The 24,118-nt window shown below is 40.8% G+C and overlaps 2 protein-coding genes and 1 non-coding gene across 5 annotated transcripts in view; 1 reads left to right on the top strand and 2 right to left on the bottom strand.

Moving 5' to 3' along the window:
• The window catches only part of LOC141764680 (vitamin D3 receptor B), a 39,369-nt gene extending 37,652 nt beyond the window's left edge, over positions 1-1,717 (bottom strand). The window contains exons 1-2 of the mRNA XM_074630069.1: positions 1,059-1,717; positions 733-810 (exon numbers count right to left, since the gene is read on the bottom strand). The gene's annotated coding sequence lies outside the window, so the exon portion shown is untranslated. The remainder of the gene's footprint in view (positions 1-732; positions 811-1,058) is intronic.
• A 10,294-nt stretch (positions 1,718-12,011) lies between these two features.
• On the top strand, positions 12,012-12,083 carry trnaq-uug (transfer RNA glutamine (anticodon UUG)). The gene has a single exon. It is a non-coding gene; the product is annotated as a tRNA-Gln (tRNA).
• A 580-nt stretch (positions 12,084-12,663) lies between these two features.
• LOC141764422 (tensin-2-like) overlaps positions 12,664-24,118 on the bottom strand; it is a 34,708-nt gene continuing 23,253 nt past the window's right edge. For 2 of the 3 annotated variants that reach the window (XM_074629673.1, XM_074629690.1), the window contains 18 exons: positions 23,536-23,619; positions 23,343-23,455; positions 23,102-23,162; positions 22,759-22,834; positions 21,468-21,597; positions 20,756-20,821; positions 20,558-20,674; positions 19,085-20,467; positions 18,270-18,420; positions 17,348-18,189; positions 17,026-17,157; positions 16,456-16,548; positions 16,166-16,243; positions 15,907-15,984; positions 15,098-15,266; positions 14,567-14,635; positions 14,286-14,315; positions 12,664-14,106 (listed from right to left, as the gene is read on the bottom strand). In XM_074629673.1, the coding sequence (XP_074485774.1) occupies positions 13,962-14,106; positions 14,286-14,315; positions 14,567-14,635; positions 15,098-15,266; positions 15,907-15,984; positions 16,166-16,243; positions 16,456-16,548; positions 17,026-17,157; positions 17,348-18,189; positions 18,270-18,420; positions 19,085-20,467; positions 20,558-20,674; positions 20,756-20,821; positions 21,468-21,597; positions 22,759-22,834; positions 23,102-23,162; positions 23,343-23,455; positions 23,536-23,619 (3,817 nt within the window). In that variant the 3' untranslated portion in view covers positions 12,664-13,961. The remainder of the gene's footprint in view (positions 14,107-14,285; positions 14,316-14,566; positions 14,636-15,097; positions 15,267-15,906; positions 15,985-16,165; positions 16,244-16,455; positions 16,549-17,025; positions 17,158-17,347; positions 18,190-18,269; positions 18,421-19,084; positions 20,468-20,557; positions 20,675-20,755; positions 20,822-21,467; positions 21,598-22,758; positions 22,835-23,101; positions 23,163-23,342; positions 23,456-23,535; positions 23,620-24,118) is intronic. The other variant, XM_074629680.1, reaches the window with a different exon arrangement.

Genomic DNA, 24,118 nt, shown 5'->3' with positions numbered 1-24,118 from the left:
TGTATATTATTAATTTATTATTTTGTTATGTTGTATAGTCTTAAATTGTGCAAAACAAATAAACAACAAACTTGAAAGCAACACATAGTTGGGACACAATTGAACATGTGAACAGACAATGTCAGTATTCTCTAACAGATGGCAATTAATTTAATAGTTGACAACTTATCAGTTAATCAACTAATTGTTGCAGCTCTACTGTCATTTTCAAAACACTGATATTAAAGTCTTATTAATGGCAATATTGATCACAGTTCATACATCATTTACTACCTTATTCTTGTGTACAATGAGAGTAAATGTATTTCACAACTATGATAAGTTGTGAAATCACAAGAGGAAATCACAATACAAACATGTGTAACTATGAAAACAATTCAACATGTTAACAGACAATCTCAGTATTCTCTTTTTTATCTTACAATGATTATCAAAACAGTTGGCAATCAATTTAATAGTTGACAACTTAATCAGTTAAACAACTATATGTGGCACCACTACTGTCATTTTCAAAACACTGATATTACGGTCTTATTAATGGCAATATTGAGAGTACGATGAGAGTAAATGTATTTCACAACTATGATAAGTTGTGAAATCACAAGAGGAAATCACAGTGTAAACATGTGTAACTTGAAAGTAACACATAGGACACAATTCAACATGTGAACAGACAATATCAGTATTCTCAGGTATGACTTCAAAGCAAAAAAAGGAGAAAAAATGTCTCACCTGAGGTTTTAGCATGCCCTTTGTACAATAGGTAAGACTTGAAACCTTTTCTTCTGTGTTTCCCCCAAGTTGTTAATCCTGTTCAATACAAAGGCAAAATGGTATGTCGCAAGTCAGTCACAGAGTGAGTGGGGCCTCTCTATACCCTCAGTACCTGACCTGCAGTTGCTCTGTTTATGTAACACAGCATTACTTTCAACAACACTCACTTGTTAATAAGCATAATAGCAGTTAAATAAGCAAAACACACAACAGCATTTTTGACAACATGTTTCTTATGTTGGTCTTGAGCAACATAAATTACTTTAGCATTCAGAGTTTCATACCTCAGCTCAACTTTTTCCCCATCAAGACTGGAAGCTGCTTTTTTAATAATCCTCTTCTGGTGGCTGTTTGCGTCGTCGTGTTCATGCTCTTGTAAAGAAGTGTGTCTCCTCCATGTTTTGACTTATAGCTTAGAGGATATAAAGAGGACCACGCGTTTTGCTAAACTCTCAAACTACAAAAAAAATGTGAGACTTGAGAGAGAGAGAGAGAAAACGTCAAAGTAGTACGCCCTTCTAGACACGCAGCAGCAGCGTAGTAGCAGCAGCTAGCCGTTAGCGCTGCTAGCTTTTAACCCTATAACGCGGCACCACCACAAGTTCAGTTATTAACCGTTTCTGCGTCCGCTGCGTTCGAACGTTTCAACGGCAAAAAAAAAGAATACGGTCGTGGTTGCGGCGCAACTGGGTGTCACTCCTTGGAAAACGTAAGCACTAACATGAAGAAAAACTACACACACGGCGAAAATACCCCTCCTTCTTCTCCTTCTTCTTCTTCTTCAGGGATCCAAATAGATGGCCATTACTTTTTGTTATGCACCGCCCCCCTCCATTCCCTTCTTCAGGACCTCTACGGGGGTAAAAAAGAGGGATTTCCCCCCCAGCCCTCTCTGCTAAGCCAATCACAGTTGAGCTCTGCGTGTCACTCGCGTTGCTATTGGTGACATTTCACTCCCAGCTCGATTCTGATTGGTCCGCTCCGCTGCTCATAACTTAAAGAAGCCCCGCCCCTAAAACAGGGGTGTGTCGTGACGTCAGAGGTAACGGGGAGGTAAACAACTTTGACCGCGTGAGGTTTAAAGCAACATCGGTTTTTTTTTGCTCTCTAATCTCTGAATCAATGCACACACATACACCACCAGTGTGGGGGGGATTACCGCGCTAACATTAGACGTGCTGCGGTGTCTCAATAGGAGGAAACATGTCCCCGTTGAGGTCGTGTATTCTCTCTCTCTGTGTGTGTCTCTTTGTTTTGCTGCTGCAGGCTTTTTGAGCTCCCTATATATGATTATTATTCAAATAAAACCACAACACCATCACTATCAACCATCACCATCGATATCACGCAGTGGGAATAATAACACGAGCTCTGCCTGGTTATAAATATGCAATTTGAGGCATTTTGCACCATTATTTCTTTGACTCTTGCAACAAAATGTGTGCAGTGAGGCGTGTGCATTGGAGGGGTGTGTCTACTCTGCAGTACAGTGGTAGGCTGAGAGGAAGGCAGGCAGCAGCAGTGTGCCTCTGCATGCATGGCGATCTGCTTTGCAATGCATGACCGAGTAAGCTAAAAAAAACAAAACAATACACGGTTAAACAACTACACCATCACACTGGGAAAACATTGCAGATATTTTGTGCTATTCACCAAGATAAAATCAGTATTTTTTAGCAATCCACATATATATTTAGGTGGCATTTGTTCATTCACGCTTGTGTGCACATAAGAGCTCTGGTATGTGGTGTAAATGGTGTGTGTGTATGTGTAATACAATACAAGATTAAACAACTACACCATCACACTGGGAAAACATTGCTGATGTTTTGTGCTATTCATTAATATAAAATCTCTGTTTTTTAGCACCCACATTTATATTTAGGTGGCATTTGTTCATTCACGCTTGTGTGCACATAAGAGCTCTGGTATGTGGTGTAAATGGTGTGTGTGTGTGGGGCCAGTGGAGGGGGCCTGGGTGAAGGTCAGGGGTGTGTCTATAATGTAAACACAGTAAAGGCGACAGATACGAAGGGGAGAGGGAAAGAGAGAGGAGGGCCTCATCCGGTTCTATATATCCTCTTCCAACTAATCGTTCTTAGCTCCCTGCAGCAGCCTGAAAAACAAGAGAGAGATCTGTGCAGACTGTAAAGAGAATACATTATGTAGGCTGTGCAAATTATTGAAAATATCTTGTGACCCATGCCTTTCAAGCAGTACACATTTATTTATGAGGTTTTGCACGGCCTTAAGTGTTTTGTATAAAATGATATAGCCTTATGGAAATACATTTCAAAAATAGATTTACCATAATACTATTTCTGTCCCATCTTATATATCTAATAGCCTATGTTTGTGCTACTTTGACTTTAACTTTGAAAAAATAATTAAATACTGGGAACAGCAGTGCACCAAAACAGATAGTGAGTCAATTTTCAAAAAACAGATTATCACCAATAAGATGTATAGGCGAGACGTTTGCTCCTATACTTTGGCTGTTCAGGGTGATATGGGTTGGATTCCTGACTCAATGAGGCCAAAATGTGAAATGATAAGACTGTGGAATTGTTTTTAATATGTCATATATTATTAGATTAGATTAGATTCCACTTTATTGTCATTGCACATAATACAAGTACATCGAAATGTTGCATCTAACCAGAGTGACAATATATACAAATGAGGATATATGTGGTGTATGTTCTTTGTAAAGTGCAAAGGATCGACATGTACTATATTCTGATGAATAAGAGCTTAACCATAAATTGCATACTGATTAGATATTGTATAAAAAAATGTGTATAAGAGTATTCTGATAATATGTCAGAATACAGGGTCAATAAGAAGGTTTTTCTTTGGAGTAAATCACACAATTCTCCATGGGCTGCAGAACTTCATGCTGTTTTTGAGGACGCTTGTTACAATATATGTATAGTAATAATTTATCATGCAGCTTGAACACAATTAGAAGAAAGTTACTTGCTACATTTGAGGAAAAATGGTTGAAAGATATAGTGTAAAAATTACGAATATATATTCGAATCAAGCACAATTATGACACTGAATCTTATGTTATAGCAACCTTATCAAGGAGTCAAAGGTCTTTAGATGCACAGTTGAGAACAGGAATCCTTCCTCTGGCCTTTGAAGTTGGCAGATATAAAGACCTCCAGGAGGACAACACGTTGTGTGAATTGTGAAAATTAGGAGAAGTTGAAAATGAATCATTATTTTCTTTTGTGTCGTACATACTATGATGAATTAAGAATGTCTATTTTAAATGAAATGTCTGTTCAAAATCAAGAAATGTTTCGGTGCACCGACGATGACAGAATGGACAGAATTTGAATGCTTTAATTGGCTATACCTTTGTTTCTCAAGCTCGGAAAAAACGTCAGGATTCGTTTAGTATTTAGTCTTTTTCTTTATTTTCTAAGTAATGGTGTGCACATATTCATCATCACACTACATCATGACACAATAATAATAGAAATCAAATCATGTAGGCTGGAACTATAGTTTATTGCGTCTACCCTTTTCTCAATTTACAGAATGTATGAACAAGCTACTAAGTCACCTCTGTTGTGTTTATTAAATGTGTATCAGGTTTATTGCGTTCTCACAAAACCTCCAATTAGGCCATCCCCTGCATTGAGCCGCACCATGCTGGAGCTACAGTGTGTCGTACAATGTTTTTCTTCTAAATACCCCGTTGGCACTGCCTTGCCTCTAAAATGACAAGAATTTTCACAACAAACATTCCCTAAATATCCCAGTCCACTCCACATTTCGTTATATATTTTGTACCCTCTATGTGGCTAAAGAGTACCGACCACTCAACAATTGCAGCCATGCCATAAACCCCAAGCATGCATGTGCAAAGTCCAGTGTCAACAAAACTTTGTTGTGTCCCTATTCTGTCTCAACATCAGAATTAGCATAACCTGAGCACCTCAGATGTATGTCATAAGCTTGTTGACTGTTGATTAATGTACAGTAACTGTTAAGTAAAGTGTGTGTGGGTGTTTATGCTCGCGGAGAGTTGATCCTTGTCCTGCGGCTTGGGCGCTTTCCAAGTCTGGCACCAGCACTGGATCAAGCCGTTCTGCTAACGGGGATTTATTTGGCTCCACAACACCCATGTCAGACATGTATCCTGGCACAGCCATTTTGTGTCCTCACATGCTCCGGGCCCTACACGGTAAGCCGGTGCACTGTTTGGAAACCAGGAGAGTGGTAATCATAAATCAGATACACTCGATCCACTAAAACTATGGGAAGTAGTATTAGTGGCACCGGTGCAGGGAGATAAGTAATTTGCATAGATACAGAGCAGGACAGTACGTGTAAACATCAGTTGAACACACATATTATATGCACATCCAAGCAGTAATGTGGCTGCAGATTTAGAGGAGATGCATTTATTGTAAAGTGGAACATTGGTCCATTATGGTGCATTATGACGTTGTTACTCCTGCCACACTAAGATGAATTAAAACATTAAAGGTAAGGAGAATCATTTTCTGCAGTGGCAGACTGTGCAGAGTGAAATTACATAGGACTGCAGGTTTGCAAAATACTGCTCATGTATTTCAAAACTAAACAGCAAGGTCATAAACAGTAGCAGGATAACAGGAATAAAACAAGTTCTGTCAGTGAAAATAGTTTTGTCAGGGTACAAAACTGTCATGTTGCACAAAAGCAATGTAGCACAAATCAGGTTTCACAAGGCTTTTAAGTCAGAGAAAAGCTGACGTACACATGCACACACATATACAGAACAGCTTTATCAGGTACAGGCACATCATATAAGATAAGAAATATAACAGTATGTTAATTCATCTCCAAGAAAAATGTGATCAAACATCATGTGTCTAAAATCTTTCTTGACTTTGTCAATCTTCCAGCTGTATCCAATTCGACTGTTATCAGGCCATTAAATAGGCGCTATCAATCGCTATAAGCTCTAATCGGCTGCCATTACTTACTGAGGACAAACACAAAGCCACAAAGGGGGAAGCCCAGCTGTGAGTCACCTCCCTCCCTCCCAAATCAGCTGAACACATGTTTTGAGAATTACAGTAAGGATGACCCAGTATGTCTAAGAGCACTCACTGTGTCCAGAGCTAATGTGAGCAGAGCCCTCAGGTGCACCAACCCACCTTAAAGCACCTGAGAGCATCTCTGGCCAGATTGTGAAACCATGTGCTGATCAGCAGGCAGATGTCCCAGTGCGTACACTCAGTCTTTGTCCTTTACTCCAGTTTGTAATGTTTCAGTGCAATACAATATGCATTCATGTTGTGCCTATGGGATATCCTGCCTGAGGGACTACCACCCTGTTGCACTTATGTCTGTCATCATGGGATGCCGCTGGCTGCTGGTCATAACCCACATAGACTCACTTCCCCTGGGCTATCCATACAGTCTGCAGTTAGCAAATACATCAACTAGTTCCATCACCTTCTTCACCCAACACTGCTCTGCCACATCTGGATATAAAGTGCATATATGTGAGAATACTGTTGATTACAGCACAGCCTTCATATAATTCTCCTCATCCTCAGGGACTATATGTGCGAGCACCACCATGTGCAACTGAAAGATTGGCACTTTCTCCACTCGTTCTCAGCGCTGCGGACATCCAAGACTGCGTGCCAAACTCATGCCATCACACATAACTGTGAGACACAGCACACTTTCATCAGTTTGAGAACGACACCACAGCCATCAGTACAGTCAAGTTTTCATGAAAGAAGACTATTTCTGGCTTTCAGTAATAGCTCGATGTCTGTAACATCCTCTACTAAACAGTAGGTTATTTGTAAAATTTAGACCCATATGCAACATTAGGAATAATAGATTTCTTATATAACAAAATTCAGAATACACTTGCTGCTGGTAAGCAGAGGTTTAAGAGTAGGCATGGCCTTCAGACTTACTCATTGGCACTTATTTATTTATAAGTCCTTCCTTGGTCTGCTCCCCTCCTATCTTTGTGGGTATATCTCCACTAAAACTAGTGATTATTGTGTGCACTCAAATGACACCCTCTTACTCTCTGTCCCTGTATGGCTCGCACTGAAATGGGCAAACAGGCCTTTATGTTCTCTGCCGCTGCAGACTGGAACTGTTTGCAGACCGATTTAGAGATAGATAGGTTGATATCAATTACAGCTTTTAAAATTTAGTGAAGGGTCTGGAGGCCAAATCAATCCATAGCAAGATATGTTTCTTCTTGTCTGTCTTCCTGGGCACCTGATTTTGTAGTAGATACTGTATGTTGTGTTTTATGTGTTTTTAACATTTGTGTGTAGGTTGTATACTGTGACTTGACACTGCATGTTTGTTGTTTAAAATGTGTTTTAAAGCTGCAGTGGGTAGAAATGGAGCAAATATGATTAAAAAGGTTATTTTTATAAAATGGTCCCTATATCCTGACAGTAGTGCATAAGACAGGTAGTCTGAAATAAAATCATGTGCCTCTGTGTCCTCCGGTGCTCCTAATGACATCTACAAGATTTCACAGACCGGAGGAAAACAACCAATCAGAGCCTGTGATTGGCCAAAGTCTCCCGTCACAGGCTAGATTTTTTAAAGCCTGAAAACAGAGCCATGAAGAGTGGTGCAGAAGTCTAGTTTTCTCTCAGGAAACTTGAATTGAATATGTTGAAAGGTCATTATGGATTTTTTTGCGCAATGATGCCAAAAACATTCTGCCTACTGCAGGTTTAAATGTTTGTGTGTATGTTATCTGAAATACATTATGGTTTGTTTAACGTCTTTTAAATGTTTGTGTGTATCTTATTTGAAACTCCCCATTGCTGCTGTCTTGGGCAGGGCTCTCTTGAAAAAGAGATTTTCTAATCTAAATGAAATTTCCCTGGTTAAATAAAGGTTAAATAAAATACAAAAAATAAAAGATGAATTTAGTGCATATAAACCCATTATTCTCTTTCTTGCAATATTTTCTAATAATCTAGTTTTCTGTGCTTATACAAACATCATATTTGACAGTGCCAAGTCTACATGTGAAGCAGAGGTGAGACTCAAATATGGTGCCAGGACAACAAGGTGAAAGAGATAATTGTGGACTTCAGGAAGCAGCAAAGACGAGGAAGAAACCCCCTCCTTCTCATCAATACACCCTCAGTGGAGACAATTTCAAGTTCCTTTAGATCAGCGATACTGCTTGATGCTGACATGTAAATAATTCAGCTTAGCTCTGTAGATCCTCACTACCTTCTACATGTGCTACATGGAGAGTCATCTGTAGCAGCGGCATCACTGTGTGATGTCCAAGCAGCTCCGACCCTGGACTGTAAAGCTGTACAGCAGGTGATGTAAACAGCATTTCTCACAGGCAATAAATGATCAACCCTCCAGGACATTTGCCGCAGGAGACGCTTGAAGGAGGCCCACAGGATCATCCGAGACCACACTCTTCCTTGAGCCCCAAACTATGCAGTCAGTCTTTTACCTTCTGGGAAACATTACCAGAGTATTATTTACAGAGCCAACAGGATCAGGACAGTTCGTCCTCAGTGCCATCAGACTGTTAAGTTTATAACCAAATGTCATCGTACTGTTTTGTACCATTTGTACTGTCTTCCACAGTCCTGTATGTTCTTATAAAATAAAATAAAAGTTGATCAAATAAAAGTTGATCAAATTAAATTAAAGTTGATCAAATTAAATTAAATTAAAAAAAAACTTGTAACGCTGTAGCTGGATCAGATATGTAATATTCAATTGGATTCATTAAATTTAATCTGCAACAGTTAAACGTGGAGTTTTATTACCATCTGAAATGTAGTGGAGTAAAACTATTAAGATTCACAAAATATGGAAATATTGAAATAAAGTACAAGTGCCTCAAAACTGTACTAAACTGTAAGTAAACTACTACAATGTAAGGCTTGATAATATATAATAATTGGTGGTGTCAATAAAATAATCAGTGAAGTAATGAAGTGTATCATAACAGAATTTCTTTCTTATGGCATTAATAATAAACCAATACAAATTGTTAATAAAAAAAACAAGTAGGGAGTAGCCTTACTAGTGAATGATACACACAATGTGTTTAGTAGTATTGTGTGAGCTCATAGGGTTTTACTCATGTAAACAGATATCTCTTTCTTGTCTTCAAAGTTTTGTGTTGCAGCAAATATTGAGCATTGTTGGAATTCCTTTTTTTCTTCTTCCTCAAATATTGACTCAAGGGACCAAAGGTTATTTTTCTTTTTAATAATTCCTCAGAAGATATCCAAGAGGGGGGTGGGAGCTGTTCCTGGCCTCCTACAGTTCTTCATAAAGCACAGAAATAACAGGATTTGATTGAAAACAGGTATTACAGTTGCTACAGGATCTAGCTCTCAGATTTAGCGATGCAGCGGGACTGGCTGTGATCTTTCACTCAGAGGCAGAAAAATCTGAAACCGTATACCATTTTCCTCCAGAGGCTCGCTGGGAGCTGCAATATGGAGATCTGACTACCCAAGAGGATTAACTACACATGGTCCCTCTAGTTCCCTCTCCTGGGAGGATGAGGGACGACATGGCCACTGATTACTCTAATTTACTATACTGTATCCTCCTATCACACATGGGTCCACAACATTACAGCGCCAAATCTTAGTGTTGCATTTTTTTTTTTTTTTTAAATGGCACGAGGAAGTCAGCCATGAATCCCAGGGCGCCTGCCAATGAAATGTGCTGCTATGCAACTGGTTGCAGCTGGTTCCAAGCACTCACACCAAATTGGAGTATTTATTGCTCCACAGCAAAACAGGAAAAATAAATAAGCATGATGATGTTATAATATTATAGTATATAATAAAGTGACTACCCCTCACTCATTACATCTCCCAACCCAGTCTGGATCAAGTGTTGAGAGAACAGATGGGCTTGAAAAACACTTAGTGTTTGGTTAATTATTAGGTGCTTTGGCACACTTACTAAAAGTAGGTCAAAAGTGGCCTGTTGGTTGTGTATAATGGACAAACCAACCAACCCAGGTACAATCTTTTACCCACAGCCACTGAGCAGCTGGGGGTTACTTAAAAGCACCTAGGTAGTTGGTGACTTTCTTATTTTGTTTTCCTAATCAGATGAAGGCTACTTTACTCAAGACTCCTTTTTCCCAAGGCAATGATATTTTTCTTTCCTAATTAGTTAAAGCAGCAGTGGGTAGAAATGGAGCAAAAATGATTAAAAAAAGTTATTTTTATAAAACGGTCACTATATTCTGACAGTAGTGCATGAAACCAGTAATCTGAAAAAACAACATGTGCCTCTGTGTCCTCAGGTGTCCTCAGGTGTCCTCAGGTGTCCTCAGGTGTCCTCAGGTGTCCTCAGGTGTCCTCAGGTGCTCCTAATGGCATCTGCAAGATTTCATAGACTGGAGGAAACAACCAATCAGAGCCGAGCTGGAGCCTTGCCATCTCTGAGCAGCTGTCAATCTCTCACAAACTCAAATCAACTACTAGGCAGCGCTGATCAAATATGAATCGATATTCTGTTACTGTAATAACTATTTCTCTCCTCAAATGTTTTCAGAAACATCTTGTAGTGAACTGTTTAGCTGTAAAGTGAGAACGTTTGTGACCCGACAGCCATGTTGAGATCAGTTGAGGTTCATACCAAGCACCGCCCACCAGCCGGAGCACAGCCAACAGGAACGCTCTCTCTGAAATGACCTGTGATTGGCCAAAGTCTCCCGTCACTGGCCAAATCAATCCGTAGCAAGATATGTTTTTTTCTTGTCTGTCTTCCTGGGCACCTGACTTTGTAGTATATACTGTATGTTGTGTTTTATGTGTTTTTAACATTTGTGTTTGTGGTTGTATACTGTGACTTGACACTGCATGTTTGTTGTTTAAAATGTGATGTGTTTTAAAGCAGCAGTGGGTAGATATGGAGCAAATATGATTAAAAAATGTCATTTTTATAAAATGGTCACAATATCCTGACAGTAGTGCATGAGACAGGTAGTCTGAAATAAAATCATGTGCCTCTGTGTCCTCCGGTGCTTCTAATGGCATCTGCAAGATTTCAAAGACCGAGGAAAACAACCAGTCAGAGCCTGTGATTGGCCAAAGTCTCCCGTCACAAGCTAGATTTTTTAATGTCTGAAAACAGAGCCACGAGGAGGTGCACAGGTCTAATTTTCTCTCAGAACACTTGAATTACAATATGCTGAAAAGGTTATTATGGAGTTTTTGCCCAATGATGCCAAAAACATTCTGCCTAATGCAAGTGTAAGCAATGCTTACATTTGGATGTTGCTTCCATGAAAAACAATGTTCAAATGTTTGCATCGCAATATTTTAGTCTATAAACTCACATAATTAATAAAATAGTTTGACACCTTTTAGCTCTTATATCCTCCTGGGAACCGAGTAAAAAAAGTCTTCCAATTACTTTTTTGTGTGATTTCCTTCCTATTTAGGATTAAAAGAAAATCTTACAATTTAGGCTTTTTGAACTTTATTTTTTATTTTGCAGCATGTCCACTGTAGTGGACCACATGACCATTTCAGTGTGAAAAGACTAAAACAATGAACAGATTACGGCCGTAAAGTGATGTTAAACCAAGAATACATTCAACTTGATTAAAAAAAGCACATGCCATAACACTGGAAAGCCTGGGATGTCCTCTTTACAAGACACCAGGGGTTGATAGAGTAAGTCAAAAGAGTAAAAGGATATGCATGTGGACAAAATGTCCATGGCCGAGGACACACGTGAATGGGCTGTGTCTCAGGAGGATAAAATAATCCAAACCTTTATTTTGAAAAGAGAGCTTTTATTTTGAGGAGCTGAAAACGGATATGGAGTAGCTAGCTATAGCAGCTAGCAGCTAGCATACATTCGTGAAAGTAATTGACGTGACCCTCAAACCTTCAGTAATTTATTTGATAACATATATATTCATCGGTCGGCTCGGTTCGACCTGACGTGGTCGACTGTCTGCACCTCTAGATGGATGCGTGTGTTAATAACAATCTACTTCTGATTCTGAGTTAGCTCGGTTAACCGTCGTTAGCTAACTAGTAATGACGAGAAATGTGGCAGTTGGCACTTTGATTTAAGAGTTTAATCTCTCTAATAGCGCACTGTTTGATGAGATAATACTCTGCGAGTTAACATCCTCAATCATAAACAACATAGACCTCAGAAACAGACCAAAGCTTACTCATAAATACAGTCCTGTGGTTGACATAGGCGTGAATGGTCCCATGGTGTAATGGTTAGCACTCTGGACTTTGAATCCAGCGATCCGAGTTCAAATCTCGGTGGGACCTCATCCTTTTGACCCCGTCAACTTGTTAAAAGTTATGAATGCATGTCATGAATTGAGTTGTTTCAAGTTGATAGGTAAGTGCAAACGCTGAGAATATGAGGGAAATTATGCAAGAGTTTAATCAGACCTACTACATTTTACATGTGGTCTTAGTTGGTAACAACAAATATATGATTTGGTCTGCAAATACATAAAATATCTTAACATATTTTAAAGGAAGCCTTTAAATGATGAGGCATACACTTTGCATTTGATTCGCTGAGAATATGAGGGAAATGATACAAGACTTTAATTAGACCTACTATGTTTACATGCTCGTAGCTGGTAACTATAAAGGTAAAAACAAATATATGATTGGGTCTGCAAATGCATAAAATATCTTAACATATTTTTACATGAAGCCTATAAATAATGAGGCATACACTTTGCATTTGATTCGATGAGAATATGAGGGAAATGATACAAGACTTTAATCAGACCTACTACATTTACATCAGGTCTTAGCTGGTAACAACAAATATATGATTTGGTCTGCAAATACTTAAAATATCTTTAACATATTTTTACATGAAGCCTATAAATGATGAGGCACACACTTTTTTGCATTTGATTCGATTTTTATTACTTAAAACTTCCTGTCAAATATGACATACACCGTTCTTCTCAGAGGCCTAAAATATATTACTTCTTTTTACATAAAAATCCATTATGAAAAATAATAATTGTGCTGAAGTCATCTAAATAATGTATCAGTTTATAGAAAACACACAAATACCAAACAACAAACATGTATTGAAAAAAAAAAACTTTAAAAAATATCTTAACACAATAATGAAGTCTTTGGCTTAAAGTGAAGCTCCATGCCGTGGATATTGGTTAGTTAAATATGGACTAATATGTGATATGGAAAGACTTTTCTGGTACCGACTCTTTTTATACTGACATCACCAACATTGCAGACATTGTATATTTTCTCACCACATTTTGAACTTCACAAAGTAAGTAAGTGTCCACATAGGCTTTTATTTTTATTATTTGCAGCTGTAGAAATGTTGTAAATATTCAGGTCCTGTCCACGATCTTTAAAATTACTTATTTGTTTACTCTGTTTTAATTAAGGTTGCCCTCCCTTTTACTTGCTTATGTAGTTTAGCCACATAACATTTTGTTTAGCAGGTTTAGCATAATACGCTACAACATCTGTGGTTATCACTCATCAACAAAAATACACTTATAATAGTATAGTTGCATCGAGAACAAAATGTTGATTTTTTAAAATATGTACCGATATCTAACCAACTGAGTTAAATTGTAGTCAAAGACACCCTCAGATTACTTCTTTTACTCTTTCTCACATTGCATAAGGTCCACTTTATGCCACTTTACACCTTAAAACATGGCTCTTATATTTTACTACTTGAAGACTTCTTAACGGTTTCTCCTTTACCTTTAACTGTTGATGTAGAGAAACTTTAATAACAGTGTGGTACATGGATTGTCACTTACGCAGCTTGTGAAGTTTGTTGTACATTATGTGAACTGTTTGAAACAGAATTACAAATAAAACAACTTTATCAACAGCAAAACAAACAAAAAAAAAAACCCAAACTCTTATTTTAATCTCATTTGGCAAAGGTTACCAAAGTTCAGAGGTCAGTCTTTGGCTTATCAAACTATTTTTTTCTAACTGTTTGCTCTGTAAACTGGCATATAAACAATACATCGCCCTACAGAGCAGTGATTCAGTCATACAGCCGAGCACAGTGGTGCCACCTGCACTAATGCAAGAACAAAATGTAGTCACACGCACTTCATTAAAAATCATATTAACATCTCCCCCAGATCCCCAATAGTCCAGTTTTCAGATTCTCCTCCTCTCTCATCTGCGTAGCTGTGGTCCCAGCATGACTTTGTTGATAAAGTTGACAATGGCCACTGCAGGTTGCTCGGGGTCCATCTCTGCAAACAGGTGACATACGTTCTCCGTAGCGCTGCCTGTCCGCCTCGCCACGAAGCCAAACATCCTGCAGCAAAAAGGAGATGTGAGAGGTCAAGAGACGGGAGAGCTTATAATAATAATTGACACTGAAAGAAACCCAATTGAGCAACAAATCTGATTGTGATTAACTGCCATGCGAAGTAGCACACTGTACCAGTCGGTAATATCATTCGCCAAGAAAAACACAGAGAAGCAAGCACTTACTTGCTTGACGTGCTATCAGAATTAGTCCACCTGAAGCACGGGCACACAAATAGAGACACGGAGACATAAACGTAGGAAAACATGAATGACAAAACACATTCTCCAGACAAATCACAGAGAACTTATATTTACAAAATATAAGTCAATACAGGATGTATTTGTGCAGCAGCAGAAAGCACACAGATGTCACTGCCTTTACTAAAGATAATCAGCAGTAACATGTACAAGCATATATAGTTTTTTTTAATTAAATCATACTGTCATATGTCTCGGTGACCTACCTCTGGTCTTTGGGGTTGAGACTGCTGAAAGTCACGCTGTTGATTGGGTAGTGTCTCCTGAAAAATAGCCTGGACACACACACAAACAATATTATGATTCATTTGTCTTTGGCATTAGCTTTAAGTATCCTATTTAGAACGTTTCCTGTCAAACTGGTGTACATACTGTGTCAGACCAGCCTGTTCTCATTCCCTGGGCGTCAAATACAGAGGCTTTGTCAGCGTTTAGTACCGCCGCACAAGACACCCTTTAGCGCCGGTATGAAACGCACCAGGCGTTTTTTATTAACTATAATATTAATTGTTTGTCAGTTTAAGTTTCACTCTCACTTTAGAATCAGTTGTTCGTTCGTGTCCTTTGTTCACAACATTCAGTGTCATTTTCAATGTTCAAACGTAGTAGTTTTAAGCCCAACCATGTCGTTCTTTCCTAAACCTAACTATAGTGGTTTTGATGCCAAAAATAAAGTGACGCCAAGGGGCGGGACAAAGTGGCGGTATGGGACGAGTTGGGATGAGAAAGTGTTGTACCTTCTTTTGCTGTCGGTGAGAGTGATGCCCTGAGAAGACACTTTGAAGTGGACCACTGTTGCCACTGGACGTGGACTCAGGGCCAAAGTACACTTGGTTGCCTTTGAGATTGCCTCAGGGCCCGTCAACGACTCGGTTTCCATAGAGTTCAGGTAGAGCACGTTGCAGGCTTGTGTACGAGAGAGATGAGAAAATATGGATTAACATAAACATGTATACTCTTATAGTTTTGGGAAACTATGAGGCTTGAGCAGTCTCTGCTGGTCAAAAGTAAGAACTGAAACTATATATACATATACATATACATATATATATTTATTTTTTTCATATATATATATATATGTATATGTATATATATATACATATACATATATATATATATATATTTTTTTTTTAATTAATTAATTATTTTTTTTTTTTATGTTTTATTTTTATTTACTTATTTTAGTGTATTTATTTAAATGTATTTATTTAGTATTTTTAGATTTCTATAAATTCATTTATTTATTAACATTTTTTTTTTTAAATCTTTGTTTTTCTTGGTTATTGTTATTATTATTTCCAAGGGGGATGTGGGTGGGAGGGTTGTTCCATTTGGTTACTGTGCTTTTTCTTTCTTTATCATTCTTAAAATCCCTCGGTGTTGTGTGCTTTTCCACTATCGACTGTGGTGCCCTTTCTGTATTACACACGCATCAATAAAAAGGTTGAAACTAAGAACTGCAACTATTGCACTGCATGTGATATGTCCTCTATGTAAATCCATGTAACAGCAGAATCACTAAAAACAAAACAAGCCCATGTGCTACCTGCTCCTTGTTTGAGGAGATCAGCCGCCGTGCTGGTGTTTGTTGCACTCTGCGTCTCGTGAAGCTCCCCAACCAGATCTGAAACATGATAGTCTTCAGTTACATAACAATACCGTCTAAATTGTTGACGATCCAGTATATAGCTGTTATAATAACCTGCTATTTTTTGATGTGTTGAATTGTTCCCTCATAATAAATATGTCTTAGAAAGTCTTGGAATAAGAATCATGACATCTAAATGTAATGATAGTGATTTTACCTTTTTCTGGGACGCGAAGGGCACATGGCAGAGAGATGGGAGTGATTGAATGCTGGTACACCAGGGCAGATAAACTTCCTGAGACAAAGACAGGAAGAGAAAAGAAGTGAACACAGATGATGATTATGACGGATTAGAAGACATTAAAATGAAGATAACAGGGGACTGAGAAGGAAGTAAATAAAAACACTTTCTCTAGGTTTACAAGTAAAAAAAAAGATCAATTTCAATATCTCCTACATAATTAAAATATGTGAAATATATGCAGTTGTGTCTCTCCTATAACTGACCAAAGTAGGACTCGTTCTGACAGCCCTTGATCTTCACTCCCCGTGGCCCGGTCTCGATGAGGAAGTGTCTCACCAGCTGTTCCAGAGGGTCCCCTGGGAGAGAGGCGAGGAGGGTGAGAGGGAGGGAGTGAGGATGATAATAAAGACAGACTGTATAATGCAGAACATATTCTATAAGGATGCATGATCAAAAATACAAAAACGTGTACGATTCGAATCGGATGTTTTCTGTGATTTTTTACACTTATCTGATGGCAAGTATCTTCTTTGCAAACCCATCAGCAGTCATTTTTGGATGTTTAAACAGTCTGAATAGATGTATGAAAATCATGTAACTAATCAACCGTTGAAGTACACAATTTGGCATCAAATTTCTCTACATAGTTTGTTGAATGGGAGTGTGATGTGACCTTAGGCCTTTTTCACAGTAGGCATTTTGACTTGTCATAGTAGGAAAAGCACAGGTGTTGCTACTAACACTATCGATGGCTCTGTTGTATGCGGGTGGGAGGCATGGCGATGTGACAGTGAGCCAGCATGCAGAATACCAGGACCCTGGATCATGGATACCTTTGCTGCCGGTGATGTTGGCATTAGGAGGAGGCGTGGCCACCTTGAGGGCCAGGCCGTAGGCCCCCTGGAAGGAGTTACTGTCTCTGATGAGGAAAGTTCCTGGTCCCTTGTCCTTCAAAACAGCGATGGCTACGGTAGAGAAGATGCATTAGAGTATGGGTGTTGTCGTGTGAAATAAGAGACGCAACAATGACAACATATGGGTTACATGTCTTTTGTCACCCTGCTGTTATGATGTATGACGTTTCATTATACAGTATGACTTCATCATTAATGGTCAAACAAGATTGGATTGTTGCATATCCCTCATCATCCTCACCTTGGTCTCTGGAGATGCCTGGTTTGTACCAGTACTTGGAGCTGTCCTGGACAAACTTCGCATTGACCCTGATGTCTGATTCCTCCCTATAGCTGTGTTGTGAAGACCCGCGTCTCTGCTCTCCCACCAAGGGGGAGAAAGTAACGTGGTGCGTGGGGGAAGGAGCTGAGGAGCCCCGGTATAGTGAGTTGTGTCCGTTTAGGTATCCCGGCGTGGACGAGAGACGTTTCTTCTCAGGTAGCGGTGGCTGGACGGCGGGGATGGTGACTGCAGTGTACCCAGTGTATGGTACGTGAGGGACGTTTAGTAATGGGTAGTAATAGGATGCTAAGGGAAAGGTTGGTGTGTGATATCCGTCAGGCACAGGTGATGGTGGTTTGGTGTCGGCTGAGCTGTCTCTTTCCGGAGTCAGTCTTTGTCCTGCTGCGTCTGTAGAGCGCTGAGGAGAAGTCTGAAGGTCTGGGGAGCCAATAGGAGAATTTTGGGAAGTGGTGGAGGGGCTAGAACTGAGACTAGCAGAGGGGTTCATGGATACACTTCTGCTGCTGTCAGATGGGGTATCGCTAGGAAGGGCAGAGCCATTGAGCTGCACTTGGACCGGGGTGATGATGACGGTGGCATAGCTTGAAGGCTGTAATTTGTTAGATCCCTCTGCACTTCCTGTGATCTTGGCTGCTCCGTCAGAGCTCAAACTCTGCTCACTTGATGGTGTTGTGGAGTTTATAGATATGTTGGAGCTTTGTGTTTCTCTTGATACTGGTGTGACGGCTTTGCTGCTGTTTGTGCTGGACTCCAGATGTGGTGAAGTTGCTTGGCTTTGAAGAGGGCTATCAGCAGTTACACTAAGGAAGAATGGACGAAATAAGATTATTAGCTACAAATCTGGATGAATTTTATTTTCAGCTAAAAAATATTCACCCACCTGTCTTCTGTGTGTGTGGGGCTGCTGCTACCAATGATTGTGTAGTCATGATCAGAGTCCAGTCCAGGGGTGCGTGACTGTCCATTAGAGTCTGATTTACCCTCTGAACCCTGGGATATGTCATCCTCCACATCAGCCTTGGCCTGTTCCCCTTCGAGAAGTGAGATAAAACAAGATGAGATGAAGGTAGAGCAAAGAAATGAGAAAAATAAGAAGAACAAGCATTTTACTCCAGCCCGTTCTCATTCCCAGGGCGTCAAATACCGACACTTTGTTACGGCCGTCTGCGTTTGATACCGCTGCACAAAGCACCCTTAAGAGCCGGAATGGGATGCACTGGGCTTTCCATTATCTACAATGTAAACCCATTCGCAGCAACAGTAAACGCTCAGAGAAAGTGCTGTGGTGACGTAGTTTAAAGAGCAAAAGAGACACACAGGGTGGGTGGGATGGGAGGTGGATGGGTCCAACAAACCCAAGGCTCTTCATCCAGGAGACCGCTGTTCATGTCCCGTGTGATACATTTCACTTTACAATCAGTTCTTCATTCGTGTCACGTGTTTACAACATCCAGTCACATTTTCACTGTATAATGTAATCATTTCAGGCCCAAACATGTTGTTTTTCCTAAACCTAACTAAGTGGTTTTGTTTTGTTTAATTCACAACAATAAGCACGCGTTTACTGAGACCGAAAAGTGACGCCGAAGGGTCTGACAAAGCGTCCACATGTGACGAGTTGGGATGAGAACGTGTTGGTTATTTCAATGTAATAAAAACAATCCCCACTGTATCTCCAACCACCTATCCAATCACCTTTGTGATGCTCAGCGTGCTGCTGTTCTCTAGATCCAGAGGGAGTCTCTGGCAGCCTGCCTCTCCCAGGAGAGGGGCTGCTAGCGGGCAAAGGCGAGGCTGATCCAGAGTGGTACCCTGAGGCGTAGCCCCGGCTCTCGTGGCTCTCGGCTGGGGAGGACTGATAAGGAGAGCAGGGACAGGAGTGGCGGGGCTGTGGAGGGGTGTGGTACCCGCTGCTGGCTCCATCCCGCACATCCATCAGAGACTGGGGGCTGGGGTAGCCCTGATGAGGCCCGATGGCGTACCTAGGCTCCGGGGTTGGACTCTGATCCAAAGTGGAGTGGCAGACGCGGAAAGCTGGCATGGCTGATTTGCACTGCCAGAACTCTGCCTCTCTCGCCACCTCCCATGGATTTTCACTTTCCCACAGCGGAGGCGCCTCTCTTGTTCGTTGTACTCCTTGGGACCAGTGTGGGCTTTCTGATTGGTCGGGATGCAGTGGGTGGAATGCTCTAACGGAGGCTGATTGGTGCTCTCGCCTGCTGGAGCAGTCCCGACAGGGGCAACCAGAGGACGGTGGTGGAGAGCTGAAGTACATTTCCCTGTAGGGGCTAGAGGGCAGTGATTGATGGGAGAGATGAGAGGCCGGATTGTGGCTGGAATAATGGAGCAGGTGACACTCTTCCCCAGTGCAGAGTCTGTTTAAGGCTGGGAGGGTGTGGCTGTGTGGGTGGGTGTGTTCAGGGGTGGAGTAAGGGTAGCACGGCCTGAGGAGGCAGGGCAGGGGTGGGGGTGGCGGTGGACGTTCCCATGGTAACTCTGGCAAAGGATGGGCACTGTGTCGATGACAGAGCTCCATATGAGTTGAATGGGGAGGCGGGGATTTGGATGGCAAGGCCGGCAGAGTTTGGCTTTTTGGATTCTTTTTAACGCTGTTGCAACGGCCGAGGCAATGACTGTCAGAAAGGCAGGGCTCTCGCTCCCTCTCCCATCCGCCATCGCCACACTTTGCTCGACCGCAACACGATTGCTCTCGCCTCAAACCCCCAGGACTTTGCGGGTCTCCGTCATCTAAAATCGCCGTCTCTCTATCCTTCTCTTTTCCTCTTCTTTTGTCTTTTGCCTCAACTTCCCCGTCTCCTTTCCTCGATGGACAGTCAGTGATTTCTCTCTCCGGGCGGTTTATGGACGGAGTGGCGTCTTCCTGGTGATCAGAGTAGCGGCTAGAGTCAGAGGTGTAGGGGAGAGGCTGGGGCTGGCTGGGAGTTTGAGGCTTGACAGTCGGGCTGCTGGTGAGGCATCCGTTGGGTGACGGCGCTGAAGCAGTCGAGCCCGGCCCGCGGCGCTTCCTCACCTGGGCGTACAGGCTGCCGTCCAGAGGGCCCCTCGTATGAAAGATATCTGGTAGAAACAAGAAGGGAGTGCGATGTGATGTTTGACCCTCTTAACTTGCTCTTCACACCTGTGTGTGTGTGTGTGCACGTTTCTTACTTTCAATGCTGTCTTGGTGGTGCAGGTTGAAGTTCTCATAAGAATCCCATCTGACCACAGGGTCCGAGGTGTTGTAGTCCACTTTGATGGAGGCGTCATTCTTGCGGTATTCTCGACCTTTGAAAGCAGACATTTAGTTATGAAGCATATGAAAATGTAATAAAGCAAGAGAAGCAGCGACAGTGTGATAATATTCACCTTTCATTTTTTCCGGCCCATTGGAGAAGATAAACTCGACTGTAGCGTCTGGAGGGAACCTGTCATCTGCAGAAAAACGAGCATAAAGGCAGCGACTAAAATATCCAGGCTGTAACTACAGAGACTGATAAAAAACATTCACAAGAAAGTGCTCTTATTCTGTGAAGTGGAAACACCAAAGTTAATAAATAAAGATCATCAACAAAGCATAACACTTTAAAGAATTGTATCTGAAATGAGTTTTTTCCTTTCGTGCACGAGTGTGGGTAATATTATTTATACATCGTATGCATGCGTCAGCATGTAGCACTTAGAGCATCTGTCATGAGACTGCTGCTTATTGAGCCATGTACAAGCATTTCTGTTTGATCTAAACTGACACTGTCTTTTGATATTTGCCTCAAAATACACACACAACACCACAATGGACTGAAAGATAAGTGGGTCTTGAATTATACAGCCGTGTAAACCATTTCAAGGAAGTAATAGAAATATACAGAAGGAAGTTCCTTTTATGCTTTCATTAGTTTACAATATTCATATTTTAGTGTAGTAAAGCACTAGTATAATTTAAACAACCTCCCAGCAGTGATATAGCACCATAGTTTTCCTCATGCACATGTAGCATAAATACCCTTCAGTCTACTTTCTTCTGTAATGCCTTCATTCCATGCATTTCCTAAGAAACTATTGAGCCTCTGTTTTTTCATACCTGTGCAGGCCAGGTCCAGTTCAGTCTTGCCAAACCACAGCTGGGCTCCGTGGACAGTGCAGGTGTGGAATTGGACTCTGAACACCACCTCCCTCTCTGCTGCTCGACTCCGCCGGTCGTAGCACTTCACCTGCAGAGAGGGATGCAGGTAAGAGAGCGATGTACTTAAATACAAAGGCTCATTTCACATGAACCGTCCCAAAAAAGTTGATGTCGTAAATCAAATTTGAATGTGCTTTGGATCATATATTCTTTGGTGCGTGTCGCTGTTGTGGCAAGTTGGCAACTGATTACCCGCCGAGACAAAAAAAAGTACTTGCAAGTCTTTCTAGGTCGCTAAGGGCTCTGAATGTTTTTACCCTCTCAAAGAGGCATGCAAAACAGCGTAAGAAATAATTAAGCATGCATATTCATGGTCTACAGGGGATTTAGAGCTTAAGTGTTTTAAAAATAATCAAGTGCTTTTTGAAGGAAACGTTATAAAAGTGCATCAAGGTGAGGAGAGAAGAAAAAAAATATATGTTTTTTTCAATTAAAGGGATAGTTAGGGTGATTTGAAGTGGGGTTGTATGAGGTACTTATCCATACTATGTGCATTACCTACAGTAGATGACGGTGGGCACATCCCTAGCTTGGAGATACAGATAGATGGACCGACACCAGTGCAAAGCAATACATTGCTGTGGACGGGGCCGGCAGAAAAACGTGTTTTAGACCACATAAAAGAAAGACTCACGTAAAAAAAAAAGATATACGTTTACGCTATATTTAGAATATTTTCCGACGGCGAACTGAACTGAAAGTGAAACGTATCTATACTGTTTTTGTCATCTGAGCCTGCTGGCTTTGGAGAGAGAATAGATAAGTTTCACTTTCAGTTCAGTTCCCCGTCGGAAAGGGCAGTCTGACGGAAAGATAAAGCGGTGAAAGTGGTGGTAAATATAGCGTACACTTAAACGGATATCGAGTTTTTGGGATGAGCCTTTCTTTTATGTGGCGGAAATATGTTTTTCTGCCGTCCCCGTCCACAGCACTGTATTGCTTTGCTCCGGTGCCACTACTCCTGTCTGTATCTCCAAGCTGTGAGCATGCGGACCGTCATCTACTGTAAATAATACACCTACTATGGATAAGTACCTCATTCAACCCCACTTCAAAACACCCGAACTATCCCTTTAAGGCTTTGCAGTTGTATTGCAGTGATATACTGTATGGATGGATATGGATAGGGTTTAAATCAAAATAAGGTTTCTAATTAGTGACACACAGTGCACAATAAGCTATTGCTCACCATAATGTCCCCCTTTAATAAAAGCGCTGGCTCCATAGTCACGCACAGCTTCCTTGCCCTGGAGCTCTGGGGATCACTGGACAAACGCAGACATACACAGAATAAAAAAACAACTGCCACAGCAGCTCAAAACACACATAAAACCAGTAAAAACATGTCTCAGTTGGGTAAAACAGTGGTAAACAACATTAACTTTAACATAAGCACAGACCAACCTACACCTAAACACAGACAGCAGCCTGTATAGACAACATCTGTCAGTTGGACAGGGGAAGGAAAGAAGTCTGCCCGCAGGAGGTGAGCTGAAAAAACACAGTGACTGGACAACTTGTCATGAACTTACAAGATGCCTGAAGTGTAGACGAGCTGTAAGGACTGGTAGATTTTCAGGAATGGATAAAAACCTGCAGATACAGAAAACAAGTTGAGGAGAAAAACTGTAAAGGGGGAGAGTTTGCTGACAAAGGCTTTATTGTTTTTTTCCCTTCAACACTGTAAAACACTTTGTGTTCACTATGTGAAGCTAAGACTTACTGTAACTACACTGCAAGCTATTATACAACATTAGTTTGAGTAAAACTGACCTCCTCCCGCCTGGAAGTTTGGTAGTGATGGAATGAGGATCTGGTGGAGGAATAGAGGACTGCTGTTCATTTTGATGGTACCTGACAGCAACCCGCCAAAGTAGTAGATGTACCTGCAGAAGAGACGTGAGGAAACATAGTGATGAGAGCAGCACAAGAGGAGGAGATACAAAGATATATGAGTGTGTCTCACCTGTTCTGAGAGGGCTGTAGGGAAGAGGAGACTTTGTCCTCGCAGAACTTTCTCATTGCTAGTGTGGTGAGAGCCTGGTCCGCTCTGTGGACACAACCAGAGGTGTATTAATACATGCTTTAATACAGATCTGTGCAGACAAAAATTAGGAAGAATTATTGCTGCTATAATAAACTAGAATATGGCTCGAGCATATTTCTAATAAATTGCACTGTATGTACATTGTACATCCTAGTTTAAACACTAGATGTAGACTCAATGTTGGGAAATTATCTCTGTCTTAACCTCTTGACGGAAACCAATGTTTTACTTCCTGTTCTGTTTGTTACATCTTAATGTGTTAACATTTGCATTGTAATTTTTTTAAGTGGACACTTTGGCCATAAACACTGTATTAGAGTTTAAACGTATTGAATTAATTTCAATTACATTTATGAGCAGCAGATACATATATACTTTTTTTACTATGTGGGCACATCAATAAATTACTATAATGTCAAATGTTATACTGTTTAGTAGTGTTGTAGTTATTTTGATAGAAATCTAATTTTCTATAGCACATGGGGTTCGCTGGTGTAGAAAC

The sequence above is a fragment of the Sebastes fasciatus genome, chromosome 1 (assembly GCF_043250625.1).
Source record: "Sebastes fasciatus isolate fSebFas1 chromosome 1, fSebFas1.pri, whole genome shotgun sequence".
In the NCBI taxonomy this organism is placed as follows: Eukaryota; Metazoa; Chordata; class Actinopteri; order Perciformes; family Sebastidae; genus Sebastes; species Sebastes fasciatus.
Note: the sequence above shows the minus strand (reverse complement) of the source record. Positions and strands in the feature narration are given on the sequence as shown.